The 15,400-nt window shown below is 41.5% G+C and overlaps 1 protein-coding gene across 4 annotated transcripts in view; it reads right to left on the reverse strand.

The window, feature by feature from the left end:
- Positions 1 to 818: 818 nt before the first annotated feature.
- GRK5 (G protein-coupled receptor kinase 5) overlaps positions 819 to 15,400 on the reverse strand; it is a 193,131-nt gene continuing 178,549 nt past the window's right edge. For 2 of the 4 annotated variants that reach the window (XM_025200169.1, XM_025200173.1), the window contains 4 exons: positions 15,370 to 15,400; positions 12,809 to 12,946; positions 10,955 to 11,086; positions 820 to 8,981 (listed from right to left, as the gene is read on the reverse strand). The exon at positions 15,370 to 15,400 is cut by the window's right edge and continues 107 nt beyond it. In XM_025200169.1, coding sequence (XP_025055954.1) covers positions 8,883 to 8,981; positions 10,955 to 11,086; positions 12,809 to 12,946; positions 15,370 to 15,400 — 400 coding nt within the window. In that variant the 3' untranslated portion in view covers positions 820 to 8,882. Of the gene's footprint in view, positions 8,982 to 10,706; positions 10,815 to 10,954; positions 11,087 to 12,808; positions 12,947 to 15,369 lie in introns of all 4 variants that reach the window. The other 2 variants (XM_025200172.1, XM_025200171.1) reach the window with 2 other exon arrangements.

Raw genomic sequence — 15,400 nt, forward strand, 5'->3', positions numbered from 1 at the left:
ACTCACTAACAAAATTCCAGGTCTGGAGTCCATGGATGGGGCCACTTTTGGAGGAAGATTCCCGTGGAGGGCAGACGAGGGGCTTGTCTTTACTGCAGTGAGAGCTCAGTTGTATCCCCTAACCCTGCTCCATGCACCTGCACAAATCTGTGACTAGAGTGAAGTGGCACTTTAAAGTTAGGCTAACTGGTCTGCCTGGAAATGTGGGTTGAAGGATAAGCCTTATTTGAGATAGTACTGCACTCTGGATTGGGCTCCTCTGCTTTTTGTTGCTTGAGTGCTGTTTAGCAGTGTAGCCACTCTCGCTTAAGCCTTGCCTCACTCAAATGTAGCTAACTTTAACTAATGCTGCAGTGAAGACAAATCCTTGATGATCATAGCTTAGTTTTCTGTCTTAATTGTTGGACGATTTTGTGAATAAGGACTTAGATATGCTGGAATCTGTTAACCATTACAGTAGCAACACTGATCCAGTTGTGTAGATGGGCCCAAATGATTCAAGTTACAGTTTACCCCACAGGACAAACTGAACCAGTGTGACATGACTTAAACCAATGCTTCAAGTTTACTCTGATGCATCTACTTATGGAGTCATAGATCAATAGTGAATACTTTCCCCAGGTAGAGTTGTGATCCTGAACTATTGGGTTGAGGGATAACAGGACAGAAAAATGAAATATAAAATGTAAAGGCTGCAAATATTCTAGCTGTCTAGAAATGTCATCAACATCACCAGGAACTTCAACAAGACTGTGAATTGGCCCCAGAAGTGCATATACCCAATAAAAAAGACAGGGAAAAATAAAGCTGAGTAAGAAGTTTTTATGTATTTAAATTAAGGAATTTATTTTTCTAAAAAAAAAAAACCCAAACCAAAAACAAAACAAAAAAAACAAAAACAAAACCAAAAAACAAAACAAAACAGTGGTTTGATCTAGATACAGCAGCACTGTGACATTATTAGACATTATGTACAAATAATTCAAGCAGCCATAGAACACAGAAGCCATTATCTTCAGAAACAACCTCAAAATGAAACTAGTTTCATTAAACAATGTTAAAAAATCTCCCTGAAAATAAAAACAAACAAACCAAGTAACCCTTTGGATACTAGAATGATTTTTTGTACAATACCAACAGCCACTAGCTCTTCTAATTGAGAACATTTGCTTTAATTTATTACAAAAATGGTTTGTCAACTGAATTATGAGAGACAACTTTAACATTTCTTTAGAAGTGTCTGTTCCTCTTACAGAGACTACAGTATTAGAAGTGCTTAAAAACATTTACTCCAGGATACGCTTTTTGAAATTTAATCAGAAGGATATTGTGTGTGTATTTATACCAAATATGAATTTGAGTTTTTAAAGCTGGTCAAAGACTAGTCCTAATATGAAAATCTGCAATTTTACAATTTAATCATTAGTCAGATATGGGCAAATACAAGATGGTTCATGAAATCTTTAGATCTATCTACATTGCTTGGAAACGCAAAATGAAGTTTTTACATCCTCCACCTTCAAAAGGCTAAAAAGTTAAGTCTTTGAGAAGAGTGTCCAATATTTAAAAGAAAGGCAATCAAAGGAGATTGCACTCAGCACATACAACATAACTCGTACAGACTGGTGAATAAACATACCGAACATCTGTCGGGTGACAGGAAAGAAAAATACATTTGTCATCCAGGCACTATCTGAAATGTTTCTTCATCTCTGGTGGTGAAGATCATTTGATTTTCAGAAGACTTGGGGATCCCTTTTGGAGTCCTTTGATCTTAGAAATGTGGTTATCTCTTTAGCTTTCAAAAATGGGCCAGTGCTTACGCCCAATGTTTGTCAAACACATGTCATTCTGATTTAACACAGCATTTAAATTACTCGGTACCTAGGAATTTATTTGCTAGTGGAAAATCTGTTGAACTGGTAAGGAGAAAGATGTTGAGATTTAACTGGTGAATGTTATTCTGGTATGTCTGCCCCACACCTATTTGTTGTCAATATAAAAAGAGGAGGAGCGTATATGATTGCAGCTCTGAAACAAGGACGTGAACACTTCAAAGTCTACATTGCTGGTGTCCCCAGGTGGGCCCACCAAAGCCAAATTCACACAATCATAGCATCTCAAAGGAATTCAAATAAATCACAAGCCCTTATTTACACAAGTCGTCTCAGTGAAGCCACAAAAATAAGAGCTGCTAGATCAGGCCTCATTTGTTCAAATAATAAGCATAACCAAGTCATAGGGATATTTTTTGACCAAAGACCTCAAAGTGCTTTATAAATATGGCTGCATGTCATCCCTCCATTTGAAAAAAACCCCCAAACATACTAGGTATACAGAGATCATCTTGCCCAAATGCCACGTCTACAAGGTAAACTTATGATTCCTGATACAGGCATTGCCAAAGGAAATCAATGGCAAATTGGTAGCAGATCTCATCACTCTTGACTCCAAGTACACAGTGGGCATGTCTACATGTGTATTTATACACACCTAAACTTAATATGCCTTTGCTTAAGACGCATTAAGGCGATTTAGGTGCACGTCTACACGTGGACGCGCTAATGCACATGAAGGCATGTTAAATTTAGGTGTGAATAGCTAAGTTGCATTAGCCCACACGTAGATGTGTTAATGAGCATTGTCTAAACGTGGGCTAATGCGACTTAGCTAGTTGCACCTAAATTTGATACTTGCTTTATGCAGGTATCAAATTCAGGTGGGATTAGCCTAACATCACCATTTTTAAGGTGCATTCACCCCTGATGCACCTTAAAAATGGCAATTTTAGGCTAATCCGACTTAAAAGAAGTATCTGTAAACGCACCCATTAAGAACAAAATGTAACCAAACAATTTAGGAAACAGGTTGCAATCTGTTAAAGAGTGTGCCAGTGTATGGCTCTGTATTAAAACACATTTGACAGTACTCTACAGTAACCACACCTAAATACAGATGCTTGGATTTGTATTACTGCTGAGGACAGTGGGGTTATGAGTGTGGAAGCTGCAGCTTCTTGCGGGAATCCAGTTGTAAATTTTTCAGACTAATTTTTTTGACAGAGATTTTCCTTTTGAAGCTAGAGGGGAAAGTTATCTTCCCACGGCATTGCATAAAGGGCATTATTTATTAGTTCCAAAGGAGACTGCTTTTCTTCTGACACACAAAAGCAAGGAAGGTGCTTTTAACCTTGCTCTCCTGGCATTCATTATTATTATTATTTTAAAACTGTAGGTGGATTGACTAATAGTGAAAGGTTTCACATTGACAGCACTGGAAACCCATGTCCTCGGTTTAGATATGTAATAGGTATAACTTCTTCCATACTTCCCTGACAACGTACTTCAGCGCAGATCAGGGCATGTGAGTTTTGTTAATGTGGGGGCACCTGTTCACAAGACATTTATCAACATCATTGTATAAATCAGAAGAGTACGCAAGGGTCTTGCTGCACTGGTGGTATATAAACAACACAACACTGGTACAACAGCCCCAGAGCCTGTTTCCTCTCTCCCACAACTATTCAAGTTGGTCCAATAACAGAAATCACCTCCCCTCACAAATCATACAAACACAAAGGAAGACATAGTCCCAATGTTATCTCAAAACAGAGAAGACCACCTTTTCCAGTGCTGTATTAAGGATTCGCAGAAGCAGCTGTTGTCTGATGTAGCCATAATTTTATCAAGTGGGAGTGAATGTTACCAGCTATCAAAGGAAAAAAAAAGGGGGTGGGGGCGGAGAAAGAGAAAGAAATAGGGAACTAAAAAGGAGGAAAGAACACCAATATTCTGGTGGATACCCACACTGCAGTCAGATATAATGGGCCGAATTAAGGCCGCTTATTCCTATACCTACGAAGGTCAAGCAGTTATGCCGCAGACCCGTTGCTTCCCATTATATGCAGGGCTATCCTTCCCTCGTCCCCTTCTTTAGGCACTGGAATCGTGCTTGGGAAAGTAGCTGCCTTGTTTCTCCGGCAGTTTTTTTCTTCCTCCTCCAAAAAAAAACCTTTATAGGGAACTTTAGAGGCCCAGATCTGTGGGTACATAGACCCAACTTCCATGCTTTTTTGTGCAGGTGAATGAATAGCTGCTTGTCTCTTAAACTTGTTATGGGGCCTACATTGAGCTCATAGGATCTGTGTTCTGTTTGATCTTCAGGCCAGCTACTCTGCTCATTCAGAGCAATTTACACAAGCTTAGGATATGGCCTCATTTTTGTGATCCAATTCACCCTAAAAACGGGTTACAGACAACGTGGAAAGGCAGAACGTGGTAGCTTTGAAATAACGTAAACAGCAACTGCCTTTGTTACATACACAATAACCTAGTTCATAAATTGTGCTTAGGAGTTCATATTTCCCTTCCCCTACTTTTTGTTTCATTTTTATTACAGAATTAGAGGATTGTCTACTGAAAAGTGGAGAAAGTAAAGATACCAAATGAATCTGACTCTGAAACACGACAGCTGCTTTTAGAAACGCTCCCAACTGGGTTATGTGCAGTTCATTTCACATATACCCTGCAGCAGAAAAGAAGCATCAGGGTCTTATAAGACACCAGCAACATCAAAGTTTGGCCACATATTTCTTACAATGCTACTGGACAGAGTTACCAAGGGTGGAGCTGATCACCAGTTACGATGACATAAAATATACCTTAAGGACAGTGCATATTTTCTTTGAAAATCTGGGAGTGGCAACTAAATAAACCTTTGTGAGGATCTGTGTTCAGAGAGCTAGCCGAAGACCACAAGAGTTTTATTCACTAATGCTCATTTGAGCTCTTCTTGGGTGTTTGTTTATCTCTGTGCCCTTTTTCACTGGCATGAATAGCTATTTTTCTTCAGATCAGTCGCTGAAGAATGGCAGATTTTGCACAAACACCCTCATTTGGGGCGCTGGGCACCCTGCAGAGTATCCTTTCCCACAGATTCTTTATTAGTTTCACATTTGAAAAGTTTCAACCATCCAAACAAAAAAACAGGAACATGCCATGTGATTCTCTCATGCACCAAGAATAATAAAATAGCAAACAGCTGAACTAGACACTTCATACAAAAAAAAATCCTTAGGCTGAAAACTGTTCTTCAGACTGCTTGGTGAAGACTTACAAATAAAAATTCAGGATCAGTTTGCAAATCTTTTCCAAATATTTCAAAGAGCTAAAATTTCCTTGGTCATCTATTCAAAATTCATAATTCAACTAGATCTAATGTTGTGCTTTTTCTAGAAGAAACAACACTCTAGTTGGAAAGATGATAGACGAAAATGAATCAATTGTGCACTAGAAAACTATTCATTTTTGTTTCTTTGTTATATGCAAACCCGCTTCAAAGCTATTCCTTATGATTCAGAACACCAAATGCTCTCCTGTAAGCCCCGTCCAAAGCAGCATGAAGAAATGATAGGAGGTGCTGAACACCTACAGCTCCCACCGACATTAAATGGAGCTGTGAGTATTCATCACTTCTGAGAGCTAGGCTCCAACTCCTAGGGGGAGTTTGGTTGTGCAGTGAATTGACTCACTAGTTTCAACCATCTAAATCTATTCAAATTTCAATCAGATCACATTGCTGAGATACCTGCAGTGTGGTCTCAACCTAGTCTCAAGCGGGATGTGAGACTCATAACAAAAAATAAGGAGGAAGCAGACAAACCCCGGTCAGGAGAGTCCCTGGACTGACGGTCAGGACAGCTGGCACGGTTATGGCCACTCGCGACGTTCCTTTTAGCCAGTGTTGTCAACTCCATATTTAGCCTTAACAAACACTCTGTAGTGGAGGATGAGTTGTAATTATGATTTGAACCCAATGTCCAGCTATAAGGTGGCAAAACCGAAACGGAAACTTAAGCCTACATGAGCCAGATTGTTAAAATGTAGCATTTTGAGGTCTTAGAGCAAAAACTGTATTTGGCCCCTTTATACTGCCATTTATCCATGGGGCTCCAAAATGCTTCGCGCACTTTTATGAGTTAAGCTTCACAGACCCCGTCCTGGGTAGCGGGTAGACATTACTGTCAACGTTTCTCTGAAGGAGAGAGAGAGGGGTATTGAACATGACAAAAAAAAGTGAGTAGCACAGCTCAAAACAGATCATCTGCCCATGCTCCATCCCCCAGTCTGCATTTTCTTGCCTAGCTTTTGTGCTTAGGAGTAGCCCCTTTGCGAGGGCACTGATGTACAGCACAGGTGAGAAAGCAGGTGCATTTCTTCTCTAAGGACATCAGCTTCTACCTTCTAAAACATGTCTCCTTAGGAAAACATTAGGCAAAGTAATTAAAATTTGGCATACAAAGCTTCTCAAACATGTTAGTAATACAGCAATATAGCCACAGATATTTGAGCCTGTACCTTCAATTCTCCCCTATATTTTCTAAAACCAGGTGAAATCCCCGCTCTTTGCCATCCCTGCCTTCCCCTGGTACACATCCTGGAGAAGGCGCTCCAGGGTACCTAGGCCTTACATTAAGGATGTGATCCAAAAGCCATTAAATTCAATGAATAGATTCCCATTCCCTTCAGTGGGCTTTGTGTCTGGCTTTCACTCAGACAGCACTTCAAAGTGCCCTGTGACTACTAGCCAGCTGAAATTGTTGCAGCTAGCTGGCAGCAGGAAATTACTTCGTATTTGCAGCATTTTCTTTCCATTATTTTTCACCGCTGCTGAAATCTGCAGTGGCATCGTGGTCAGAGCTGAACTGGGAGGTGTTTGCACTGACAAAGCATGGGACAAAATCCTCTGTGTCCTCTCCACTTTCTAAGACACCAGTCAAAAGGAAAAGGGGAAACAAATCTTCACTGATGTTCTGGATCCTTCACACAATCCCAATCAGCTGCATCTTTCCTAGGGGCTGGAAAAGCCATCAGTCTTAACAGCTGCCTTGTGAGGTGCCTCTGCTACGTGCCATACAGTGCCCCATTACAAATGTACATAAGCTTGGCTCAAGCCTGTCTCATCCTTCGGTATTATCCATCAGCTGCTTTACAGAAACTCTGTTTTCTCTGTCCCTTCTGGACCCTAAGTTGTTTCGAACACCCATTATTTTGAGTCCTCATCCTTTATGGCTTTGCCTCTAAAGCCCTGCACATCTTCTGTTGCCCTCTCTGCATAAACCCTGGGAATTGGGTTCACAACAGTCTAAGGAACCATAGCTACAAGTGCTCATGATACAAAGGTGCTTACTCCATTTCCCTGGATAAGAATACTACAAATTACATACTTCTTAGACATGTCATGTTGGATGCTGGGTTTCCCTACTTGTCCTAAAGGGGCAGGAGTAGTTAGTTGAATTCAGCAAGCCTGTAAAAAAGGCATGACACTGAGCTCAGTTGACCCTGTCAACACCAGTGGGATAAATGTTTTCCAATACCAGGTGAAAAGGATGAAGCAGTGCTTGATATCTAACATCCCATATTTAAAGACAGATGTGCTACTATATAGCATGATTTTGTATAGCATGATTTCAAATCTTCCTGATCCTGTCTATACCAGTGGGACAGCTGTCAACGATGATAGAAAGATGGCCTGAGACATTAAACTGAAGAACTGTTAAAGGGGCAAACGATGCTGTTTTACAGTGGATGTTGAACTCTGAAGTTCAGCACTAGTTGAGGAGGCTGGGAAAGGAGCCATTTTGACACCCCAATTCAAACACAACAGCACAGAACGAATCACAGGACTGTATTACTGCCCACTTGAAAGTAGAAACGAGCCAGAAGAGAGAGACTGGATCCAAACAAGTTCGGATCCCAATCTGCACTGTCACACTTGGCTCTCTTTTCCAGAAAGGTGACATTATGATTTCTGTGGTCAGCGCAAACAAAATTATTGAGTAAATCACTTAGACATGAGCTCAGCTGTGATATAGCCTCTGACTTTTGGCTTGCAAAACTGAAATCAATTTGCTTTGCTATTAATTTCAGTGGGTGCAGAAATTAATTCCCTGAAGAACTGATAACTTGTCTTCTTTGTCTCCCTTTACTAGCATTTTTTCTTCCTCCCAGTAGCAATAGTAAAAAGAAAAAATGAGAAGGGCCTAAAAGAGAGATCTAACACAATAAATATTGTGAGGACCTAATGACAAAATTAAATGCAAATCCCAACTGTGCTGGTCCCATGACATTACAAACCTCAGATGCAGCAAATAGTATTCTTAGATGTGGTGAAGTCTTGACCATGACTTTTAGCATTTAATGAGACATTACAAACTAACAAAGAGGAAAAATGTATGCAGTGTTGCTGTAAACCAAATATATAAGACATAAAATAATTAGAATAAATTGTGCCATAAAACTGCATGTCAATAAAACCGATTTGCTAAAGTGAAATATGAATATTTTTCTATACTCACTAAAAAGAACAATTTCTTATTTGAGGCTCTGGAAGTCTTGAGTCAGATTTTTTTTCTTTTAAAAAATGTCTTAAAACACATGGCTTTACAGCTGCTGCTCGGAAAATATACACCCCCAAAGTCCGACTTTCATTTAAATACAAATGTACAAAATGTAAACTGAGACAATAGAGAAATTTACAAAACTTTTCTTTAAAAATAATAAAGACAAAATTCAGTTCTAGTATGATGCTATTTAAATACGTGCAAGTAGTCATGTTCGTCGGATTTCTATTGCAATGTTCTAATAGACAGATTTGATTCACACAATCTTGAGTGCCACCTCCAAAAACAGACCTGAGTGGAAATTTCTTCATAAAATGGGAGGCTCCACTGGAAGGAATGGATAGGAAATCTCCGCTGTTGGGAGATCTTTTTTTTTTTTTTTTTTTTTTTAATTCAATGGTGGATGCTCTCTCATCCTTAGAAGCTCCTTAGATTAGAGTGGAAGGATGCAATATGTTGTTTCAAAAAAGCGGAGTTGGAACTAGCTGCTTCCGGTGGAGTTTGAACTTACATGGTTGGAATTTATGTGGTGATTTAAACTGGCCTTTGAATTTGGAGAACTCTTTGAATTGTTTTGATGCTGGAGAGAGATGAAAAAAATAATTAGATTCCCAAAATAACCCATACCTGCCATTTGTCTCACATTTTGGTCGTGGCACGGCCTTGTCATACTATTCCACTTGCTCCTGGTATTTAAAATTTAATGAAATAAACTTACTTAGCCAGCTTGCCCTGACTCTCTACAGGAAGACCATGGGACAGAGACAGAGAAAAGAGGATACAGTCAAGCTACATGAGTCAGTGCAGTGCACCACCAAAATTTCTGGTCCTATGTCGAGCTAATTCAGCACATCCCAGCCAAAGGCTGGGCAGAAAGCATGGACAAGGCTGGTGAATTGTATCAATTGTGAAATATCTGCTGGCAGTTTCAGGAGGAAAACTGTGCTGAAATATACTGCTCTTAGGAAAAATTCTCCATACTTTACTAAAAATCAGAGCAGTTTGTCTTAAACAGGGGAAGTGGACATGCATATCACAGGCAGCACAGCAAAAAGTTTCAGGAACAGGACATGGGGGTGGGGTGGGGAACAGTGCATATAACACCTGCAAAGAGGACACAGTGATGAGCAAGCAACACAGTAAAATAAGAAAACCAAGCCTTAGTCCTGTATCCCACTCATGCATGCGGAGCCTGATGGAGAGAGGAAGAGGTATTTATTTTGGGAGGGAAGCCCCAGCGGGTGGGTTCATTGGCATGACTTGTTCTCTCAGCTTGGCAGCCAGCTTTGTCAATATGTTTAATGGGTAATGTTTCCTGGGCAGCTTCTAGCAGCACTGAGCAAAAAAGAAGCAGCAAGGCTGGCAGATCTGTACTTTGTTGGATATAGGTGATGGGCTAGAGGACCAGAAGCAGGGGCTGGAGAAGAGGTGCTGTTCTTAAATTCCAGCTCAAACCACCTGTAATCTGATGAGGAAACTGCGACACAACCGAGTTGCTTAGAACATGGCTTTCTTCTTGGTCTGAAAATTCAGCCAAGCCCCAATTACTTCAGGATTAAAAAAAAATAAAATAAAAAAGAATTGCAAATGTTGCTGTGGTGCCTCCAGGAAGTTGCGTGTCAGATATTTCATGCTCCAGGGTTGGATTGCACCTCCCAAGGCTGGAGTTTTAATTTTTTTAACAAAATAAAGTGCTCTATGGAAAGCAGAACTTTTACACACATGCACGTGCACACACACACATGCGCACACACAGAGAAATAATCAGCATCTCCCTCCCCGCCCAATATTTGATGGAAAAATGAAATCAGGGCTGTTCAATTTCTGACGGGTCGGGGAGGGGAGGGGAAGGGGGAGAAGTCACAGGCCCCCAGCCACACACTGCATGGGTCACACACCATGCCGCATGGCCCCCTCGGTGCTGCACCATGCAAGCCCCTCTATGCTGAGCTGCATTGACTTCCCCAACCTGCACTGCACAGCTATGCCATGCTGTTTGGGCCCCACCTCTGTGGTTGGTGAGCTCTGCATTACAACAGGTCCCTGGGGCCCAAAGATACCAGCCATGAGCTACCTCATCCATGGGGGCCATCTCCCCCAAGGGGCAAGAGCAGGCAGCAGAAGCTGGAAGAGGGAAGGGGAGCCCAGAAACGATGGCGGCAGCAGCAAGAGAGCAACGTGGGAAGCAGCACCTAGACCGGAAGCCCGGGGGCCACAAGTGAACCCTTTCGACTGCCAGTTGGACAGCCCTGGATTAAATGAACAATTTCAGTCATACCCAATAAATAATAAATAGGCAACATACAGGTCTCAGAATGGTGTAAGTACAGAATCAAATAGGAACTCCAAGGGACAGGCACTTATTTGAACCACTTGAACATCTGGAATCTGCATCATGAGGCAAAAATGGCAACTGTGAACAGAGAGAAGATGCCCTCTTTGGTTCCTCATGCCTCTCTCATGACAGTAACACTGCAAGAGCAGCATACATGTTGCACAGGAGAGTCCATGCAGACTCAGAGAGGTTTCTTCATTACATACCAAAGGTCTCACCTGTCGTTTAAATATTCTATGTAGTAATCCTTTCTTGGGTGGCTCTGGGGGGTAGCTTTTGTTTAGGTCTGGTGAAATAGTGCCATTTGGTCCAAACACATTTAGTTCTTTAAAACACTCTGTTTCGATCATCTGGTAAAACACAGAAAGAAGAAAGGGGGGATGCATCATCCTTATTTCATTACTAGCGTGTCAGTAGGCCAATACCAGGATGAATGCCCTATTATGCCTAGCGTTACCCAAGCACAAAAGATGCTCTTCCCTAAGACGCCTACAGTCTAAACTGGAACAAGACATGATGTGAGAATCTAGGACACAACGTTATGCAGATGTTACAGTAGAGATAGGTTAGTAAAATGAACTTAGTAGTTCGTCAGCGTTAGCTTCCCAACCTAACCGAACCATCCCATTCAGCTTCACTGGGTACACCTAACTCTGACAGACGTTACACGTACACCATGATTAACTAGCTAATCACAACTTAAGGAGTGAGCTGACCACACTCTCATTCAATGAATGGTGTGATCAAATGAAGAATAAGCCACAAAGTTATGACACAAAATATGTGTAATTTCATTCAGGGGTGGCCAGCCTCTGGAGCACAATGCAGATGTTCAAGACTCGCATGCGCTCCAGAGGCTGGGAGCTCCTGATCAGGGCTTCCAGCTGGACGGCTGCGACCTCTGATCAGCAGATAGGGGATCCCTGCTGGGGGAGCACAGGGAGCCAAGCCTACTACTCCTTACTGGTGCAGGGGGAGCCTGGGATCAGGCTTCCTCTGTACCAGCAAGATGGCGTGATGGAATCTGGTGCTGGATCTCACAATTACATGTGTAACATGGTAGGAGTGCGATTATTGATCAGAACCCATCGCACCTTTAAATTAACATCTGTCAGGAGCCTAGTTCTCATTGGATACTGTCAGCCTATGATAGCCTGACTGTAGCTAGCTCGTGAAAAAGTCCCACTGTTCTAAACAAGGACATTTCGTGGGTTTTCCTACCATATTTATCACCTTCCACAAGGTACTGTTAACACATCAAAAAAAAAATCAATACAGTGTAAAAAGCATCTTGTACCCCCAAGATTTTGAATACTGTATTAGAGTGAATTGTATCAATCGCTGAATCTCTGCTGGCAGTTGCAGGAGGAAAACAAACTGCATAATCTAACAGATGGCTTCAATCTCGAATGTATATGATTCTGCACTATTTTAATAAGGTTTAATAAAGCAACTCCACAAAGAGCTTTTGTATTGTTTTTCTTTTTCCATTTTAGAGAATATCAAGACAAAAAACAGGCCTGTTTCCAACATCTCATTTCTGAGCATCCCTAATACTTGAGGAGGTTTGCACTTGATCCTGACTTGGAGACTAACTTTATTACTGGCTCTGTTCCTATAACAGGCAGAAACAAAGCCTTAGCGCTGAAAACCCTGGCACTCCAGGAAAGTTCAGATCCAGACTCACTCAAATGCTGCAGCTGGGGCCCATCTCGGATACAAAACAACAAATGAGATAAGTGTCACAAATAAAGTCCCACATTAAGGCCGTAATCCATTCTGCGGAAGTTTTGCAAAGCTGCTATCAAAATGTCTCTATGGAAATCCAGCAGGAGGAAGTACAGTAGGGCCCTTGCCAATTTACACAAATATGCAGAGCCAGCAGATACAGTCACCTGAGCCTGACATCTGTGGTACATTATAGATTTTGAAAGAGTGCAATTGTAACTTATGAAAGCATTAGAATCTGGCAAGTTACCCAGTAGGTATATATTACTGGAACTGTATAGCTCCTCTTAAATAGTCTGGCCAGGGTTTTGCTTTGGGGTGATACAGTCATACTGTATCCTTACCTCATTTTGCCATGGTATAGATACCGATCCTGTGGAAAACTTAGAATAGAAGTCATCATCTGTTTGGTCCAGGTTTACTCCTTTCACTGTTGAGAATTGCTCTATGTCTAAAACATCCTTGCAGTATACTGCTCGGGGCTGTCTCAGCAAAAAAAGAGGGAGAAAATACTCTTTAGTCTGGCCATGTGCTCCAATTCACATATTCAATCAAATGAGAAGGCTTAACAATAAGTGACAATTTGCATCCTCTTTTCCTAGACTTGTTCTGCCTGTGGGCTTGTCATCAAAGGCTGACTTGTTTTCAATATTTTATGCTTCCCACTTTGAAGTCCTTAAAGCATCTATAGAGCCAAAATGGCTGTAGTCATCCATGCAGCACATGGGTAAGAGGTGAGGTGAAGACGACGGAGTAAAACAAAAAAGTTGGGTTTTCTTTCAGAGAAGGTTGTGGAGAGGGAAGACATTCGAGGACTAGGAGATTCAGAAATGCATGCCTGAGATGGCTCTGTCTACCCCAAACAGGACTCTCATTCTGTCTCAAGCTGCTGTCATGCTTGCAGAGTGAAGCTTTGAAGGAATTAACATTAATTGCTAAAGAAAACAGAAGAGGTTTGGAATTTTTCCATTGTTTTTATTAGTAGCTCAGCTCTCTTGCAGATGTTGGCCCCTATCCAGAGCCACCCCTATAACTTTCCTGTGTTTTCTTCAAAGGAAAAGTGAATCGCTTCTAACTATTTTAATACAGTACTTAGTACTTTTCATACAGTACTCTGAAATTAGACAGTGGCACCTCTCAGATGACAGATCATTAATCAGCCATAGGGAACAGGAACCAGAAATAGTTCCCAGTGGTTATTTATCATAGTCAGCGTGGCCATACTGTCTGTGCAGAGATCTCCCACCGATTGCACAGGGAGACAAAGGGTTTCTTCTGACCACTGTGTAACCTTGGGCAGATAGAGTCACTTCTCTCTCTCTCAGTTTGTAAAACGGCAGGACAACCAAGCGTTTTGAGAACAATGGACAAAATGAGTTATGCAAATGCTACATTCTGCAAATTGGGTGCAGCTCTCAATTTCCCAAAACACAGCCAGGCTGCCCTTAACGAGGCAAAAATTTATGGGCCTCCGCTTTAGCAAATACATGCAAAACTGATGCCTGGTAGTCTTTCCATACCTCAATTAAGCTTTTAGTACACTCGAGTTGAACCCGCAGTTTGCACACAGAATTTTCTAATTATCTACATCAGAAAGAAATAGTATCTTGTCTCCTAATTCTTCCCATTGAAGCAGGTCATAACACCAGGGTTTAAGTGGCAGGAATAGCCAGGCCACATAATAAACTGCAAAGCAAACCAGAACAGCTAAAATAAACGTTTGAAGCTTTCAAACCACTTTGGTTTGGTTAAGTTTGCAGCAATGTAAACTGGAGCTGCCAAACTGTTACGTTCCCTAATAAGTCAAAACAACAGCGTTTACTTTGAACTATACAGGAATGTTAAGGGTAGGAAGCCCAGCCAGAAGGACAGGCTTGGAAGAAAATAATCCTGTAACTCTGTGTACGGGAGCGGACTTATATATCTCAAGGGAATTTAAAAGTTTTGTTGCTGCTGCTGCAATACTGACTTCCAGTGAGGGACACACCAGAAAAGGAGATTAAGGGTTGGGCTCTATTTCATATAAATCAGCATCAAGCCTCCTGGCTTGATGGGTGCTTGATATCTGAACCTGGTTCTGAAATTGTGAAGTACCCGGTAATAACTGTCGTGACAATGGGCCACGCCAAACCCCTGGGATCAAAACAATGTAAAACTTTGGGCCACTTGAATGGCGGTCCTGGATTTTGGTGTTGGACCTAGATGTATATCTACTGAAGGTACGCATATGGCTTCTCTTCCTGCAGTATCTGGATGCATCACAGTCTTTAACACATTTATCCTCACAACCTCATGGTGAGGTCAGTGAGTGTTGTTATCTCCGTTTTACAGAGGGAGTCATGGGGTTAGAAGGGACCTTAAGGCCATGAATACAAGATGTATTATATTATAATAGAAACTGAAGTAGAGAAAGACTAGGCAACATGTCCGGGGTCACACGGGAAGTCTGTAGTGGAGGACATGGGAAGTGAGCTTTGCTTTGGCAAGTATCAGGCTAGCATCATATCTGCTGGCCTGATACCCTTCCTCTCTGTACATATAAACCTACATACTTGTCTCACCTTTCTGAACTGTGTACCTCTCTAGAAGCAAACTCCATGAAAATTCCCACTTCCCTGTGAACTCTTGGCTACTTGCAGGAGGGCTGGTGCTGGCTTGCAATATTCACAGGACACAAAAATGGAGCAGAAATATATTCTGTTGGGAATCTAAGAGAAGGCTGAGCTTAAGTTTGAGGCTCAGTTATGAAAGGGCTTCATTTAACCAGTTCACCTGTCCTAATGGGTATCCAAAAAGCAAATGGCACTGTCAGATATAGAAAAGATAAGCAGACAGTTATTTTAGAAAGACATCTCAAGAAACCCTCAGATCCTGGAAAACTGTTGGATTTCTCCATCATACTTACGTCTGGGACAAAGGGAGGGTCCAGCATTCCT

This window comes from Alligator sinensis, unplaced genomic scaffold (assembly GCF_000455745.1).
Source record: "Alligator sinensis unplaced genomic scaffold, ASM45574v1 scaffold527_1, whole genome shotgun sequence".
Taxonomy (NCBI): domain Eukaryota; kingdom Metazoa; phylum Chordata; order Crocodylia; family Alligatoridae; genus Alligator; species Alligator sinensis.